The following is a 19,958-nucleotide window of genomic DNA, read 5'->3' as shown; positions in this document are numbered from 1 at the left end:
CACAGATTTGAAAATAGTCGTCAGTAATAAATAAATTTAGTTTTATATCATGGGTGTTCAAGTGAAAAAGTCATCAAGTTGGCGTTGTCTTTTTGAGAGAAGAAATGTAACGAAAAACGCTTTTCATCGATTAAATTTTATTATTATGTTATGTCAAGACCAACTTGATGACTTTATTGAACACCTGATACAGTATACTAAACAATTGCCATTGCCAGCGATGCTGACGACCAAAATTTATTGCTGACCGATATACGAAATTATAGTTTTTTTTTTAATTCTTTATATATCATTTTCTTTAAATCTTTATTGGGCAGTATAATAACGCTTGTAAAAAATTAATACAGTATCACACAAGTTTCTTGGATAAATTCTGAAGTTGATTCTACAAATTTTATGATTGGCGATACACTATCTACATTTTAAAAATTGGTTTACAATTACTTGGACCCCGAAGTACAATCGAACAACTGCAACTTTTTGGAAAAATTATAAAATTTAATTTTGCGATTTTTTTATGCTAAACCCTGTATTACTATAGAGATATCTCTGGACTGTTAAAGTACAGATAAAGAAGCATGCTTTCCTGTATATTCTCAGTATATGCTTCATTAACTTCGATTGTTTATGTTTATGCTTCGAAAAAATTCCACTACTAAGCACGTACCAGATAACCAGCATCAGTTGTGCCAACTCGAAGTACGCCTTTGTGTTAAAAGAAAATGAACTCTCCTAGCCGCTAAAGTGTAGCCCAACAGATACCGCTACTTTGAAATATTATTAAAAAAAAATCGATTTTTGTTTTCTGATAACCCCTATAAAGTAAAAAATCGAGAAATTGAAAAACCGAGAGAAAATTCGAAAAATTGAAGTATTAAAAAAATTACTATTTAATCGGAAAATCGAAATATCAAAAAATCGTAAAAAAAAAATTCCAAAAATGTAAAATTTAAATAATAGGAACATTGAAAAATTAAAAAAGAAGAGAAATCGAAAAATCTATAATTCAAAAAATCAAGAAATTGAAAAATCCAACACTGAAATATCAAAACATTGAGAACTTAAAAAATAAAAAAAAAAAATTAAAAATAGAAACATCAAAAAATCTGAGAATCGAAAAATCGCAGTCGAAAAATCAAAAAACCAAGAAATCGAAACTTGAATAATTAAAACATCGAGAAATAGAAAAATCGAAGTAACTCAGAATTGATTAATTAAAAATTAAATAACTGGGAAATTTTAAATGCAAAAAAATTAATAAATTCAAAAATTGAAATTTCGAAAAATCAGAAAATTGAACAATCGAAAGATTAAAACAAACTGAAAAATGTAAAACCGAGAAGTCCAAAAATGGAAACATTGATAAATATAAAAGTTGAAGAATTGAAAAACGGAAAAATTGTAAAATCAAGAAATCTAGACGTTGAGAAATCGATTTCTCGAAACGGGGAAAAAAGTAGAAAAATCGAGAAACCTAGAAGTTGAGAAATCAAAAATCGATTGATGGAGAAATTGAGAAAACGAAGAATCGAAAAAATGAAATATCGGAAAATTGAGAAATCGCAAAATTTCTCTACAATTTTGTTTTTACTTACTTCCCGAGCGTAAGTTAAGGAAGTATAGTAATCGAGTCCATCGGACGAATTGCCAGTTTTATGTTTTCTCGACGTTTCATGACTCCTACAGTATGAAAAAAGTAGTCTCCCGTCTGTCTGTCTGTCTGTCTGTCTGTCTATCGGTCAGTCTGTTAATATATAGAGTTTTCTTTCAACAAAAGGAAAGTTAAGCATGTTTTCAGTTTCTTGTTGGGAAAAGAAGACTTCGTATATTAAGAAAAAAAGGACAAAATATAAGCCCCGCCCACCCACCCCTTCTCAATTGTGATGAATCTTTTATTTATCATGAGCTGAGAGGCGGAGTTTAGTTGCAAAATGCTCATCTCTCTACAAGAAATTATCATATGAAATATGTTTTTAAAAGGGTAGAATTGTTTAGAGAAATATTGATGTTATAACAGGGTAGTTAAACATGTTGTCAGTTTTTTGTTGGGAGAAGAAGACTTCGTACAATAAAAAAAAATAGACAAAATATAAGCCCCGCCCACCCACCCGTTCTCAATTGTAATCAATGCTTTATTCATCGTAAGCTAAAGGGCGGAGTTTAGTTGCAAAATCCTCATTTCTCTACAAGAAATTATCATATGAAATATGTTTTTAAAAGAGTAGAATTTTTTAGACAAATATTGATGTTACAATTAAACTCCTCCCTTCGGTCTGATTAGGAATGAAAAACTCATCATAATAGAGATCGGGGTGGGTGGGCGGGGCTTAATTTTTGTTTTTTTTTTCTTTCTTTATATACGTAGTTTTCTTTCAGGAATTTTTTGGCGCTAAAAACAAGAGATATTATAATAAAAAAACATAAAGTCAATCTAATATTCAATAATTTTGGACTATACTCCTAATGTAAGTTACGTAGAATAACTTGTACTTTCTCGTTTTTTCCCAAAAACTCATTAAATGAAAAACTGAAAAATCTAAAAATTGAAAACTCGTGAAACTTTAAATCTAAAAACTGCAAAATCTAAAAATTTAATGAGTTACATACAGGAGAATTGAAGAAAGAAAAAAAGAAAACTTGAAAAATTCTAAAGCGAAAAATTGAAAAAATTGAAAACTGAAACGAAAAATTGCACATGGAAAAATTAAAAATTGAAAACCTGAGAAACTCAAATCGAAAAATTGCAAAATCTAGAAATTGAATTGAAAAGTTGAAAAATTGAAAAATTTAAACTTGAAAACTAGAAAAAAGTCAAGTCATATAAGCTGCGGGAGCGTTATTTACGCCACTGGTTCTTACTTTATAGAGGTTATCAGAAAACAAAAATTGCAAAAAATTATAATTTTTCAGAGAAGTAGGATTTATTTGGCTGCACTTCAGGGGCGAGGGAAGTTCTGTTGAAATAACATTCGACCGACCTGACCTGACCTGACCTGACCGAACCGATTTTTTTTCTCCAAAAATCTCGATGTTTATAATAAAAAGTTAACACGGATTTGTATACTATCTAACGTTTTAACATTTAAATAACATTTATTCGGAAAAATTGTAACAAAACGTCTTAGTTTTTAGGGGGACGTAAACGGATACATTTTGATTAACATTTTATCATGCTTCCGATAACCTTAAAACGTTCGCAAGATTTCAAAGCATTCGATTTGCAATTTCAAAGTTAAATTGTAAAGTGTTGTTATACAATTTTGATTTTTTTTTCCAAAAATTTGAATGCATAGGATAAAATTCAACATTTTCATAAATCTCACGTAGAGGAGTACGTTATTTTAGAAAATTTAAGTAACATTTACAATTGTAAAATTCGGAATTTGGAGATTATCTGTCAAAAAAAATCTACACAAACGAGAGACAGATAGACGATATTTATTTTTTGTATTCTAGGGGCATGAAACATCGTGAAAACTTGAAAGTAGCCATTCAATATGCCCGGGAAGTAAAAATAGTACTGTGGTTCTAGATTTTTGGGGAAATTTGATAAACATTTTTTATTTAATCAACAAAATGAATCATTCGTTAACATAATTTAAGTATCCTATATCAACAAATCAAATGAAATAGATATATCACTGAACTGCAAACAGGAAACATGGTTAATCAATCTTTTCGGTGGCACAGTAAATAAATATTTAAATGATTGATTATATTTCTGTCATACTTAAATCAATGTTAGTATATATATATTGCCAATCTTGTAAAAAAATCCACATTTTAAGACATACTGTGAAATTTATTCAAGTTTAATGGTCTATTGGGCGACTGGCTACTTTCGTGTTTTCTTACTTTTCATGACTACCCGAGTAAGAAAAAATAGGTCCATTGTTTCGACCTATCTGTTTGTCTGAATGTGTCGATTTTTATTAGACTTCTAAACTACTGGATCGATTGTTGTTAAATTTTGTATTTATATTAAGAATATCATGTAGAAGGTAAAACCCAACCACTAATTTTTTTAGTAAACGTCATTTCAGTTAGCTACTAAAATACTTGTAATTTATGAATCCGTCTTGATTTTTACTCTATACATCTAAAAAAGTTCAAATTGTATAATAAGCATTTATAATGATAAGCGGCACGTGATCATTACCTCAATAGCGTAGAGGCCAGCGCCTCCGACTTGTAACCCGAAGGTCGCGCTTTTTTAATTTATTGCGGTTATCACAAAAAATAAATAAATTTTATCATTTTAAAAGTAGCGGGATTTGTTGGACCGTACTTCACAGACGAGGAAAGTTCTTTTTAAATAATCGTACACCATTTTTTTTTTCGGTAACCCATATATACGTGATTAAAAATTTAGACACGTTATTATAAACTACAAAAAACATAGCATATCAATCACATTATGTATTTGAAGCAAGATTTATCATGTTGTTGATAGTACTAATACAAAAAGGCACTTCAGAGAAAGCAGTAAATGCACAACTCAACACGTCTAACGAATAAGGTCAAAAATCAAGAACTTACTGTATAGGTAGACATTAACATGAACATGAATAGTGAACTGTTTACACAGTATTTCGTATTACAAATGATGAATTTTTAAAATGTGTAATACATGCCACACTTAAAAGATCGAATTAATCTATTTTATTTCTATTGAAACGGAGACAAAAGTACACTAGTTCTCGTCTCCTTTAATCTAACATGAAACCCTAATAAGAAGAATTGATCAACATGCGTTACTACATAAGAATAAATAAATTGCTCATACATACAATTGACTGTTACTATTGTTAGACCGATTTATTAATGTATTATTGTTTCCTCACGGAAAATTCAAACGTATGAGGCATTTGCACGGTTTTGCTCAATATGATCACCGTGTGCGGTCTCCGCGCGACCTAAAATATCCCTTTCGCGACATTCTCAGAGATAATTAATCTCGAACCAAAATATCACTCCGACATTTAATTAAAATAAACATCCTCGAAATCTTAGCAATCTATTGTGTAATCGCGAGTTCTCCGTCGCTTTCCACATTTTTCCCGAACCTGCGTTCACGATTTATTTTTACCATGTTTTCCCGGAATGCTCACCGAAAAAAACGCATGAGTACTCCAACAGGAAAGAACATTTCCGCCACGCGAACTTGGCGGTTTCTTTCAATTAAAAACAAACCAAATCCGTGCTCCGATTCAGTCTCTTACGCGCGACCAACCCATAGGAAAATGGGGCGAAAGCGTGTCGAAAGTTGATACTTCATCGGATTCCGGCGATTTCGATTCGAGCCAGCATTCCAGACTCCCGGAATTCGGGCGCGTGAAAAAACTCGTCGCGTTTATCGGAGTCTCGTGGGCCGTTTTTATCTAAAGCGGAAGGAAACAAGAAGGAAAACACAACGGTCAGCTCGAGCCAGAAGATGGCATGAACGCGTCGTGAAGTGAAGTCGTGCTTTTTTAGAGGGTGAAAAATGCTCAAACACGCGGTGCTGACGGCGGTCCAGCTGGACAGATTGCCACCTGAAAAGCGAGTGTCTGTTGTCGGTGCGGTTTTGAGGCGGAGAAGAAGCTCCGCTTTTCAAGTGACAATGCAGATGAGGCGGATGAAGACGATGTCGTGGCCGAGTTCGAGTGTGGGTGTTGGAATTGTTGGGGGTGGCGTGACGATGGTGGCTTGAATGAGGATTTTTGTTTCAGATCGATTATCCGGACATCGAACAGAGTAGAAGAGTACAAAATTCGCCACTAATGGATCATCCGCAACATCGTAATATTAACATCATGTTGGATCACGGGGTAAGCAATTAATTGTTGTTAGGAATAATATGACGTTTTTCGGACATGTTGCGTAACTTTAATTACCACATTAGTGCGATAGTGAACTTCCCGTTAAAAAACAACATACTGAATTTGTTGACGATGTAATGCGTTACAATAACTCGTGTTAATTGTTGATAATATTTTGATAGTATATAATACTTAAGTTTAATTCTGATAATTGTCTTGAGGACGATTTTCGTGATCCTCCTAAAATACTTACAGTAACGGTGTTGATGACCATCTAAAATAGCGTCTGGTATATTGTCCTGAATTTACATGAGTAGTCAGTTTCAGTATAGAAAAAAATTAACGTAACTTTGGAGCATATGCAATTTACTTCCGGCGACCCGGAAAGAAAGAACAATAAACTACAAACCAAAAACACGAGAAATGTCTATAATTACCTATAACATATTTTTCCATAAAACATAAATACGCTATAAAGTAAATCTACATTAATATCTATTGATAGACCACTTAAAATTAAGAAGATGTTTGCACAGATTCAATTAAGTGCGTGCAATCTGTTTCGAGTGGTGTCGTCGCCGAAACAAGTTGATAATTCACTTTAATAAATACTAATTCGTTCAGCAAAGAATGTTTTCGGAAAAATTTGAGAACATATTGTGATGGCATTTCAATTCTCATTTGAAAATTCTGTAATCCTTACTATTTTCTATTTACTAGACAGACCCTTTATCACTTAAATAACATACCAGTAGATTGGCAATATAACGCCCCCAAGCATCAGAGTTTCGTCCACTACAAAAAATGTTTTTTTACAATTTCTTTATTACTAGAAATAACCTAATAGTTATCTGGTATATAATTTTTTTCTCGGCGTGCTTTTAATCTGGTTGAACATTTACAATATTTTTTTAAACCCGTTTTGAAAAAATGATCTTTCAACTTTTTAAAACATCGCTTTACGTAAATCTGAAATAAATACTTGCGCTGTTCATTTTTCTGTGAAGTTTCGGCAACAGATTGTTTTAGGAATTTTGCGGCAATTTCGATTCGTGGAGATTTTGACATTTCCTTTTATGAAGTGTTGAAACATGTGATATTTGGAACTTGGGTTCACATGTTATCTAAAAAATAAAATTAAAACGTTTTTATTTCAAGACAAAAACAAGTTAAAAAAATCTTATTAAAAAATATGCAATAAAAAATTTATAAAAGCGCTATTTTCGTTAGTTAAAATACGTGCAGGATAGTCTTTTAGCCATCAATTAATGAAAGTCGTTTCACTTTAAGCATTTTTCAAAATTTGCTACCACCGGCCTTCAAATACTGTACTGTAGTGGACGTGTACCTACTTAAAAACTTTTATGACTAAGACAAAGCCTTAGAAAACAAACTGTGGTGTGGTGGCACAATAATACGTAGTAGTAAGCGAGGAAAGATAAGCTCCTCCGTAGTCTAGTGGTAAGGGCACCCGCCCGGCAAGCGGTAAACGTGGGGTTCGATTCCCACCGGAGAAGCAACATTTTTCTTCGCTTACCTACACAGGTACATTTCTTTAGAAAAATTCCAGAAAAATCCAAATATATATATATTCTTAGACTTTCGCCAAACGGAAATCATAAATAAATTTGATTTAGATTTTTTTTCAACTGACAAAGTAAAACATACATAAATATGCATACGTATGCTCAAACCTACAAAATATTCAATGGATCGTCAAATTATGCAAAATATGTAATAATTAATCTAGGTCAATCAATTTAAAAAAGGATAATTCAGAGATATACCAAAGAATTTTTTGTCATCTCAGAAATATAATTTCTCTAGTGATTATAAGTTCTCCAAAAAGCGTTGTTTTGATCTGGTATGTGAGCTTGAATTAAATAGTTTTTTTCGTTTTTGCGTAAATAACTGCTTGATTTTTTGTTAAGGCCAAACGCTACGTTTTTTGCATGGAATTTTCGGAACATTTTCAGTATGGACTTCGGTTGTGAAATTTTAAATAATAAACTGTCCGTAAACAGTTTGTGATCATCCTTTTTTTTTATTTTAGTGAACGTATTTTTAAAAATGAATATCTCAATTATTTAAGGAAATTTCGGAACACGGTTTTCACCATTGTTTTCAGCTCACAAAACTCCAGAAATCGTATATCGAGTACATCGGCCGAATTGCCACTTTCATATTTTCTCGTGTCATGACCTCTAGAGTACGAAAAAAGTGGTCTTCCGTTTCCGTCTGTCTGTCCAAAATTTCCATTAATAACTGAAATATTGATTTTTTAAAATACGTGCAAAAATTTCAACAAAATTGTTATTATTTTTTTTTAATTAATCGCCAGCAACTTTTAATTGAGGTCCGTTGCTATGCAACGTACATCTTTTAACCAATCGGTAGTTTATATTCTATATTTTAATCCTCTATTAAATTAATCGAGGATTACATATACTTAATTCGCTTATAAATAGACAATTATGCATTATAAACAGAAACAAAGCCAATAAAAGAAAATTTTCATTAAACATAACCAACACTAGAGAAGATGTTCAAAATTCCTGCCTTGTACATATAAGTAAGTTCGTAATGTTTCCAAATTTTGATCATTTCTTGTTAGTCATCAGTCCTTACTAAGATAAAACTGATTTTGGCAAAAGACATACCGTCTAAGAAAAGAGAGGGTGGATGGGCGGGGCTAGTAACTTCCAAGATAAGACTGATTTTATAGCAAATGAGATACTCCAAGAGAAAAGAGGGCGGGTGGGTGGGGTTAATATCTACTAAGATAAAACTGATTTTGGCAAATGCCATACCTTCCAAGAAAAGAGAGGGTGGGTGGGAGGAGCTAGTACCTGCTAAGGTAAGGCTGATTTTGGCAAATGACATACTCTCTAAGAAAAGAAAGGGTGGGTGGGCGGGGCTAGTAGCTACTGACGTTAGACTGATTTTGGCCAATGAGATCCTTCTAAGAAAGTAGAGGGCGGGTGGACGGGGCTAGTACCTACTGAAATAAGACCGATTTTGGCAAATGACATAATCTCTAAGAAAAAAGAGGACGAGCGGCTGGAGCTAGTACCTGTTAAGATAAGACTGATTTTAGCAAATGACGTATCCTCTAAGAAATTTAATTAAATTATTATAAGAAAAGACACTGGAGGGTCCAAACCACTTTCAAATTCTTTCCAAACAGGAGTACCTAGAACTTCAAGATAGTTTTAAATTTATCAAAAAATAAAAAAAAGGAGTTTCAAAATTAACTCAAAACAGGTTAGTCAGAATTTTATAAAAATAGAACACCAAAGTCCTCCAAAATTGTTTCAAATAATTTACAAAAAAAAATCATCTCTGGGCTCCCAAAATAATACACCATGGGTACCCAAGAGTCTCCCGAATTATAAAAAAAATCCATTGTGACACTCAAGACTTTAAGTTAAGTACCCTGCTAAGATAAAACTGATTTTGGCAAATGACATACCTTCCAAGAAAAGAGAGGGTGGGTGGGCGGGGCTAGTACTTGCTAAAATAAGACCGATTTTGGCGGTCGTATACGATTGCGGTGCAAATTTTGCTCAAGTATCAGGTAGTCACGTACAGTTGACCGAACTGCGGTACATTTCCGTTCGGGGTTGGGAGCAGGGTACAACTGTATCTGTATAGTCTTGGTAATTATAATTATAAATATAAAAATAAATTCTGCGCATAAAAACTAAAAACGATATATTGCAAAAGATGTACTTCATAGACATATGTATGTTTATAGAATTTAAAATTGTTCAATTCAAAAATAATGAAATTTCGAGGTATAATTTTGTGAAATGTGTCAATTACAAATTTGCTAATATCATGTCATAATTGTAGATAATAATATAATATTTACATAGTTATATTTTAGCCTAGTTTACGGTGATTTTATTTATCAATTTCAGAAATTATATCATTTGAAACACCATAGATCAATAACAAATAAAGCTACAGTCGCTTTAATTTACTAACTAATGAACATTAACTTGTGATTATACACATCTATGTAAGTATGTGATCTACGGGTCGTTTTTCAATAAATATTTATTTAAAAAGAACGAAAAGTAAAGAAAATGAAGTTATTTGAAAGTTGATATAAATAGAATGTCTCAATTATTTACTAAATTTTTATTCAGTTCTTGAAACCCCCACTTACCGCAGTTCGGTCATGGATTATAAGGTATCAGGGGGTCAAAAAATTTTGCGCCGAAATTCGGTCGAGAATTACAAATCTACCACAGTTCGGACACGCCGATTTTGGCAAATGAGAGGGTGGGTGGGCGGGGGGCTCAAAAGATGTTTTCAAGTTCATCCAGCAATAAAATACCAGATTCCTTTAAATTTATCTGAAAATAAAACGCCAGAGGACCTAAAATTAACTGCGAAGATTGTAAAGTTTTGGGATAATTCATTAATATAACGCAAGGTAGATATTATTATTATTGAGTCTTCTTGAGTCGTTGATTTTTTATTACGGGGAAAGTTTACCTCCATTTTAGAATGCAGGCTTTAACAAATTTTCAAAAAAGTTGGTAGTTCTATAATAATAAAGCAAACAAATTGTTCCAAGTAAAAGTATTTTTACCTTAAATATTCCGTGTAATAAATTAATTTTGTACTGCCATTTTAATGTCAGCTTAAATGTCAAATAAATTTGACACGCATTACAGACGAGCGTTTAGCAACGTTTAGCCAACTGCAAACATGAAATTTTTGAACAGTCTTTATTTGAACAAGTGTAATTAGCTGAACAGTACAGTGCATGAGCACACATCCGGTGGTAGCAAATAAATTTGACATTTAACTTTTTCTCATTACATTAATGGTCAAAGCCAGGCTATGGAATTACATACATGTTTTTTAATTATTCGTAATTCGACTGAAAGCAGACATTTTTTACTTATTTTTATACTGTAGCAACACCTCCGCAGATATATTTTTCTAATCTTTTTTGTATATAGTTTATATAAAAAGTTAATATTATAGCAGTGTTATGTTACAGAAAATTTGGCGAGCGTGTGTTGTTTTGTAATTTTCAGATGCGTGAAAACGGTCACTTCTATTCCGTATTTGACCATATAACTGTTCATTTAGGCAACAGTCGTGCGAAAATTCGCCAGTGATATTTTCTTTTATGTTCTCCTCTGTGGTTATTCATATAACAAGTGAACTGGGATTATTACATTTCGAGAGAATTTGTTGTTAATGTGGATAGTGTGTAATATTTAATGCATGCACTAATTAACCGTACAGCTAGATTATAACAACAGTGTGCGGGTTTTGTAATACCTTTTTAAAAATTTACAAGATTTCATATTACATTATGGATCACGAACATCCGTGTGTTAATTCGTGCTCGTATTATGTTATATTCAGTCTGCGGTCGTGACTGCACAAATGTTGAAAAAAGCATATTTTTAGGTTTGTAAAGTACACGATGTATATGTAATGAACGCAGATCTAGGTACAGAGAGACAGAAATTATTGTCTATTTTTTGTAGTTTTACCATCTTTAACTACACAAAGCCATACAGTTTTAGTAGATCGAAAAAGAACGTTCTTTGTATTTATATAGGGTTAGAGGGTCGTAGACGAGGGTGGATTATTTTACCGGCGGACGTCAACATGCCCCCAAATAATCCCTAGCAGATTACGCAGGGTGCAGGTAGTTAAATATGATAGGTGGCCGACATCAGGCAACGTTCGGTAACGCATCACCACAACCGACCAACTGATACCAGTGCTAATTTGGCGATTCCCCAGGATATCCACCCCTTGTATGAAAATTTCATTCACTAATACCGGATTGTACGCTCCGCACTCTCAAATAGTAACGGTATTCGCCGTTCTTAGAAGGGTGGTTTTAAACTGACCTAGAATTTGCAGCGATGAGTTGACCTGCTTCTTTCTTGCGGATTAGGATTGGTGATGGATGAGTTGACTTGTCCCTATTTCTTCAGGCTAAAATTGATCGAAACAATATATTGTAGCGTTGCGTTGAATCGTCAGAGGGTCCAGTTTTCCCGGAATATTTGTACCCCTAGGGTACCCATCATTTATATTTATGTTCGAGAATTTTATTCATAAATGCCGGATTGCATGCACCGTACTTTCAAACAGTAACGTTATTCACCTGCCTTTGAAGGGTGGTTTTAAAATGAGTTGGCATTTCCGGTGATGACTTGATGAGTTAACCCACTTTCTTGCATTAGTGATGAGTTCACCTGTACCCTATTTTTTATAAGCTAAACTTAGTCACTGCAGTACATTGCAATATCACATTAAATCATCAGGGTACCTACTTTTAAAAAGGGGGCAGTCGTAACCGAACTGGGGTGCAAAATTTTGTAACTACCTGATTAAAATAAAATGGATTGAAAAATACCAGAATTGCTGTCTAGAAAGCGAACTCAGAATGCATATATGTTGAAAATAAACGTCTTTGTTTACTTGCTGTTGGTCTTCTATTGCTGTAACAAACCTTGACACGAGCGAATGATCTGTAGAATATAATTAATAAGAAAGTAACCACAAACCAGGAGAAATTGAATTATACAAAGTTGATTGCTTAAACGTGCTCAAGCATGTGATTTGTAATAAAAAAATGGAAAAACTGGAGTTATTTACATACTTCAGTGCTATTGATATTAATTTAAATAATTGAAGTGGGATTGGTGGGAATCAGTTTTTCGTAATTTTGATTAGGTTTTCGTCAGGATGCTATTGTTTTTTTTATTTTGTAATACTATGAAATTAATTTTACTTGTAATGTAAAATTTTAAAGTATAATTAAATTAAATTGAATGAGTTTCATTTTTAAAATTACAGCTTTACAAATGAAACGTACGAAAAACCAAGACAAGATCAGTAATTACTGTTTACTTGGAACTAGGAACACACCTAGTGCACTAGACGAGAAAATACTTGCACGTCTATTATTATTTGTTATTCTGAGATGACTATGTGTGTTGACTGTTGTAAGATTTTTTAATTTACTCAAAAGCTAATCGAAGTATTATTTTAATATATTTTTTTTTAATACATGTAAACTGTGAAAGATCGATGATGATCCCTACCGGGAAGGTCGTTCGACCATTGTTGCCCTAAATGACATTAATGGGGCAATAAAATTTTATTAGTACACAAAGACGGTGCCTTTACAACGCTTTTTTGACGACCATGTAATTGCTCAATTTTTTATTAAACTTAGCTTTTTCCGCACATTCTGGTATCTCACTTAATAAAAAGAAAATCTTACGCTTGGGAAGTAAAAAGTGTTTGATTCACTTGAAGTCTTAATATGAAGCGAATTTTAAAGTCTATTGATCAAAACTTTGTAATCTAATTATTTTGGGAAACTTTGGAAGATTGAGAAGTTTTAAACAACCTCCAGCCGTAACTGGTTCCATAAATTAAATATAAATATAAATGTCAACCACTCAGTAGTGCTTAAGTGACCATATTAACATTTAATAATAATAATACCGTGTCGTGTTAACATAAAATAAATGTCATGCACTCAGAAGTAATTTAAGCTTCATTATTAAATTTAATAACAAATTGGTGTCGCTAGGATAATGTACAATTAAATTGATTTATGAAAACGATATGTAAACGCCAGTTTACTTTGTTTATTTTTTGTGAATTTCTGGAAATTCCTGCAGTAAATTAATTAAAGGTTAACAGAAATTCTTTACTGCTGAAATAATCTGGCAACAAATACTTTTAGAAATTTCATTGATCAGGAGAGAAATTAATAGATTGAAATTCTGATGAACTACCTAATTATCAAAGGGCGGATTTATAATATGCACAAATATTAATGTCAAAAGAGGCGTGTCTGGAAAATGGCGTACGTTATGTACGGGGGTTTCGGGAGTCCCAAAAAAATAATAAAAACATTTTATTTTGGCTTTTGTTCTTAATATACATAGTATTTTTTAAACACGATACTCAAAAACTTGTTTTTAATTTCGTGTAAAGAAATCAGTATTTTGCATTTAAGCTCCGCCCCCTTGGTTCACGGCGAATAAAAAAAATCATCACAATTGAGATAGGGCGGGTGGGCGGGCTTACATTTTACCTTTTTGTTTTAATGTGTGTAGACTTCTTTCCGCAACAATAAACTTGAAACATGTTTAAAATGGAAAATGTGTACAAAAAATTATCGAATCCATATTTCCTTGCAAAAATGTACCATTTTAACCATGTTTTACGTTTCTTGTGAAAAAATGGCTATGTATATTAAGAAAAAAAAGGCAAAATATAAGCCCCGCCCACCCGCCCTATCTCAATTCTGATGATTTTTTTTTATTCGTCGTAAGCCGAGGGGCGGAGCGTAATTGCAAAATCGATATTTCCCTATACAAATTTACCATTTTAAATATCTTAAGTTTCTACGAATAAAAAAATCATCACAATTGAGATGGGGTGGGTGGGCGGGGTTTATATTTCGTCTTTTTTCTGAATATACTTAGTATTCTTTGAACAACACGATACTCAAAGAATGTTTTTAGTTTTTCGTAAAGAAGTAAGTGTTTTGCAGTTGAGCTCCGCCCCCTTGGTTCACGGCGAATAAAAAAATCATCACAATTGAGATCGGGCGGGTGGGCGGGCTTACATTTTGCCATTTTGTTTTAATATGTGTAGACTTCTTTTCGCAACAAGAAACTTAAAACATGTTTTAAATGGAAAATTTGTATAAGGAATTATCGAATCCATATCTCCTTGCAAAAATGTACCATTTTAACCATGTTGTAAATTTCTTGTTGTGAAAAGATGGCTATATGATTAATAATGATTAATAAATAAAAAAAACATTTAATAAGACATTTATAAATTATAAACAAAAACAAAACCAACAAAAGAAAAATCCATTAAAGCATTAGCAACTAAACAAAAGAGAAGATGCTCAAAATTACTGCATATACGAGAGAAAAAAGAGGGTGGGTGGATGGGGCTAGTAGCTACTGAGATAAGACTGATTTTGGCCAATGAGATCCTTCTAAGAAAGTAGAAGGCGGGTGGGCGGGGCTAGTATCTGCTAAGACAAAACTGATTTATCAAATAACATACCCTGCAAGAAAAGAGGGTGGGTGGGCGGGCCTAGTAGCTACTGTGATAAGACTGATTTTGGCTAACGAGGTCCTTCTAAAAAAGTAGAGGGCGGGTGGGCGGGGTTAGTAACTGCTAAATTAAGATCGATTTTGGCAAATAACAAACCCTATAAAAAAAGAGAGGGTGGCTGAGTGGGGCTAGTAGCTGTCAAGATAACTGATTTTGGCAAATGAGATACCCTCTATAAATAGAGAGGGCGGGTGGGCCGGGCTAGTATTTGCTAAGACAAAACTGATTTGTTAAATAACCTACCCTGTAAGAAAATAGGGTGGGTGGGCGGGGCTAGTAGCTACTGAGATAAGACTGATTTTGGGTAATGACATCCTTCTAAGAAAGTATAGAGCGGGTGGGCGGGATTAGTATCTGCTAAGATAACAGTGATTTTAGCAAATGACGTATCCTTCAAGAAATTTAATTAAATTATTATAAGAAAAGACACTAAAGGTCCCAAAGAACTTTAAAAGTTTTTCCAAACAGGAATATCTAGAACCTCAAGATTGTTTTACATTTTCAAAAAAAAACGGGGTTCCAAAATTAACTCATTACAAGTTAGAATTTTTCAAACATAGAACACCAAAGTCCCCTAAAATTGTTTTAAATTAAAAAAAAAACACTGCGGCGCTCAAGACTTTCAAATTCATAAAAAATTATACACTAAAAGCTCAAAAGATTTTTTCAAGTTCATCCAGCAACAAAACACCAGGGGACTTAAAAATAACTGCGAACATTTTAAACGTGGGATTTTGAAAACTTTGACAATTTTTAAAACGTCAAACATTTTTAACTGTTCGCTCGATTTTTGCTGATTTGTACCTTCGTTTTATACAGGGCTTTTATAAATGATTCTAAGGGCGTAGTTAGCCATGGATTTCAAAAAACCCGCTTCGCTGAAATTACGCCCGTGATTATGCCTCATTATGACAGTTCTCACTTGTCACATTAATGTCTAATGTCATTTGTAACCAGATCTCCGTACAGTTAAATGTGAGAGGCGGCACGTTTACATGACCTACTACGACCCTATAATCATTTATAGAAACCCTGTATCAGGTAAACATTGTTGTCAAATGGAATTTTATCAAATTATTACAAAAACAACAAAACTATATCTTTGTACATATTCTAACTGAAATGGTAATTAAACATGGCCATAGGTGAGAGAAATATGAAGTATATTACTAGTTGTGATAATGAATGGGTTGTTTAGTTGTTAAACGTAGCAAAAGAACCAATTTTAAAATCATTATAACTCCACCAAAATGTGAGAAGTATTTTTTTTTATTATTTTTCCCAGACTCACCAGTTGATTGTTAAGATAATCCGCCATTTTCCAGACACCCGGTATATGCAAAAAATGTCTTCGAAATTGCGCAACTTTTGCTAAATATGCACATACGCAATTTACCTCCGGGGACTAGGAAAGAAAGAACAATAAAATACAAACAAAAAACACAATAAATGTCTATAATTATTAGTAATTACAGCTATTACGTACAACATATTTTTACACAAAGCATAAATATGCTATAAATTACCTATTTTTTCGTCATTACAATTAACAATCAGAGTTTTTATTATATTTTTTTTTATTTCAACACAAAAACAATTTTACAGTCATATTAAAAAATATGCAATATAAATTTTAAAAAAAAACGCACTTACCGTTTTCCCACATGCTTTGCAGAAAACATTTTCGTCGTTTAAAATAAGTACAGATAAATCTTTTATCCATGAATTTATTAAAGTTGTTTCTACTGTGGGCATTTTTCGCAAAATTTATTTTTACCGGCTTTCTTAAATGTCTATGAATGAATTAGGATTAAAAAATAGAAAAATCCAAATATCTGTTCAAATATTCTTAGGAAATTCTTCAGTACGTCGAGATTTACTGAAAACTCGGGTGCGAAATTTTTCATTGTTATCAAACTTTACTATACTTTTTTTGTAAGGCAACTTGTTAGAACAAAAAGCAGTGTGTAGAAAAAGTACCCTATTTCTTTTTTTGTGATAAGAATATAGTTTTGACGTTTGATGTTTTATTCTAACGAAAGCTAGTTACTTCGGTACAAAATTGTACAGTTTCTGACCACAAAAATTTTATTTTTGAATTAATTTCACATAAATTGAAGTGAATCTGCATCATGTCGATTGAACTTAACCGTGTGAACATTACGTTAGCTTCAACTACCAGCTATTTATGTGTTTACTCAAGTTTAGATGTATTTTCTAATGAGCAAAATATCAACGGTAATGTGTTTGTTTTGAAAGAGTTCAACTACTGGTAACGATGGTAATATAATTATGTTGTTCTAAAATCTGTATGCTTTATGACTCAAAATCCGAAATTACAGACACTAAATACACGTGTGTTAGCTCTAGAATTTCTTTGCTTGGGTACCCATTTCGTGCGAACAATACATAATATATTACTTGTTACAGTACACAATTCGATTCAGCAAGAAAAACTAGAGTTATGTTCACAAAGAATCACGTAAAACACGTTTGGTATGGCATATACCATTGACCCAAAGCATGCAAGAAGACTTATTTTGCAGTACAATTATTAATAACTTCAATTGTGGCGCTAGTAGTTCAATACTCAACCAAAGAACGGTTTAAATAGCTCGATTTTTTACTTCCAGTATGGTCAAAATATGATCAGACCCAGCCTCTACCACAAATGCAGTCGAGGCTCCCATTCTTCAGACACGAGTTCGGCCTACAGCGGCTCAGACACCATGGCCTCAAACCATTCGGAACTCGACGGAGACGACATCGACTTCACTGGCTTGGTCGAGAGCATAGTGGACAGCGATGAAGAAGACGACTTGGCCGAAAGCATGGACGTAAGTTTCAGTCGCCTCAAACCGACTCGAATGATTAATTTTTTGGCAGAGTTTGACAGTAAGGGACCGAGTGCGTGACTGCCTCGAGAAAGAACCTCAAGAACGTACAGAAGACGACATCGAGGCGTTGTTGGAGTTCACCCAGCACCTGAAGGCCTTCACCAACATGACTTTGGCTGTGAGAAGGGCGTTGTGTGCTGTTATGGTGTTCGCGGTGGTGGATAAAGCTGGAACGACGGTGATGAACGACGGCGAGGAGTTGGATTCGTGGTCGGTGGTGGTTAATGGGTGTGTGGAGGTGATAATTCCGGGGGAAGAAAGTCAAGCGTTGACCACGGGGGAGGCGTTCGGGATTTTGCCTACCATGGAGAAGTTGTATCATAAAGGGATTATGGTTACCAAGTGTGATGACTGCCAATTTGTTTGTATTACACAGTCGGATTACTACAGGTGAGGGGGAGTTAAAAAATAACGCGTAGAGCGGAGAGTAACTTGAGCATAATGACCCGAATTTTGAGCGTGTTGATGTTTTTATTAATCGAGGTGTAAATAAGTATGGCAGACATTAAAATGTTGTTTATCGAGTAGCCTTGCTTTGGATTATCTGTTTGTGTTTTTCATTGAGATGTTGATAAGATAAGGGTAGAGGGGTGTACGTAAACAGTCTCCTACTTCTGGATGGACCCATTTGTTGTTAAATTTTAGTAGGTGCAGACTGGGTTTGTAAGTAAATTATAAAATAGTGATAAAGTGATTCATGAATCTATATATATTTTTGTGTGTTATCATACAAAACAGTCCGTTGAACTAATTTAAAAGTATCATTTTTTATTGATGTGGGTTCAAATTCGTGTTTTTTTATTTACGAGCGTAAGGTAAGGAAGTATTCTAATCGAATCCATCGGGCGATAGGCTAGTTTTATGTTTTCTTGACGTTTCATGACCTCTAGGGCACGAAAAACTAGCTCTCCCGTTTCCGTCTGTCTGCCGTCAGTTCGGATTTTGAATAGACATATGATCTCCGAAACTATTGGACCTATTGTCAAATTTTATATGTGTATTAGGATTAGCGTGTAGATACGAGTACTAAAACGCTAACAAAAATTTGGGTAATGATCAAAAATTTACGTTGGTAAATTTTATTTAAATTTTATAAAATTAGACGCTCCTGCACTGTGGTTTATGAATCCGTGTTGAAAAATCAAAATTGTATAACATTTTACAGTTTAATATTGAAACTGTAAAACCCAATGCTCTGAAATCTTGCAAACGTTTTAAGGTTATCGCAAGAATGGTAAATCGTTAATCAAAATTTCTTGCTTTATCATCCCCCTAAATATTTACGTCATTTTCCCGAATTCCTTAAATTTTATAGAATCACATGCATGTGTGATTCATGAATTGGTGTTGAGATTTTATTCTAGACGTCCAAATTTTTGGGGAAAAAATCAAAATTGTATAATATTTTAAAATTTAACTTTGAAATTTCAAACCTACTGCTCTGAAATCATAAACGGTTTGAGGTAATAGGAAGAATCTTTCGATTTTAGATTTTTCAAACATTTGATTCGCCGAATTTTAGATTTTCGGTTTCCGATTTTCGATTTTTCAACTTTTTGAATTTTTGATCACTCGAATTTCAATTGCTCGATGGTTTTTTGGAAATTCGGCTTTTGGATGTTAGAATTTTAAGGTTTTTTGCTTTTAATTTTTTCAACTTTTCGTTTTTTCAATTTTCTATTTTTCGGATATCTGATTATCGAAATTTCGAATATTGGATTTTTCGATATCCGAATTTTTCGATTTTTTTTTTATTTCGATTTCTTTTTACACTTTTAGATTTCTCGACTTTCGATGTTTCCTTTTTTCTATATTTCGATTTTTGGGTTTTTCATTTTGTAGATTTTCGAATTTTCGGTTTCCCGACTTTTCAGATTTTAATTTTTCGAACATATGATTAATCGAATTTTCGATTTTTCGACATTGGATTTTTCGAAATTTTGAATTTTCGATTTTTTCAAATTTTCAATTTTTCAATTGTCCATTTTTCAAATTTTCTATTTTCTATTTTCCAAATTTTGATCTTTGGATATTTGAATTTTAATTTTTTTAATTGCGATTTCTTGATTTTTCCATTTTTCTACTTTTCGACCTTCGATTTTTCGTTTTTTCTAAA

At 33.0% G+C, this 19,958-nt stretch overlaps 1 protein-coding gene across 13 annotated transcripts in view; it reads left to right on the top strand.

Moving 5' to 3' along the window:
- LOC135127983 (rap guanine nucleotide exchange factor 2) overlaps window positions 1-19,958 on the top strand; it is a 140,095-nt gene that overhangs the window by 99,710 nt on the left and 20,427 nt on the right. For 12 of the 13 annotated variants that reach the window (XM_064054728.1, XM_064054736.1, XM_064054735.1 and 9 more), the window contains 3 exons: window positions 5,712-5,810; window positions 17,579-17,782; window positions 17,832-18,232. In XM_064054728.1, the coding sequence (XP_063910798.1) occupies window positions 5,712-5,810; window positions 17,579-17,782; window positions 17,832-18,232 (704 nt within the window). Of the gene's footprint in view, window positions 1-5,432; window positions 5,648-5,711; window positions 5,811-17,578; window positions 17,783-17,831; window positions 18,233-19,958 lie in introns of those variants that run through there. The other variant, XM_064054738.1, reaches the window with a different exon arrangement.

Source organism: Zophobas morio, unplaced genomic scaffold (assembly GCF_036711695.1).
Source record: "Zophobas morio isolate AGI-343-1 ecotype UQ-CSIRO unplaced genomic scaffold, CSIRO_AGI_Zmor_V1 ptg000012l, whole genome shotgun sequence".
In the NCBI taxonomy this organism is placed as follows: Eukaryota; Metazoa; Arthropoda; class Insecta; order Coleoptera; family Tenebrionidae; genus Zophobas; species Zophobas morio.
Note: the sequence above shows the minus strand (reverse complement) of the source record. Positions and strands in the feature narration are given on the sequence as shown.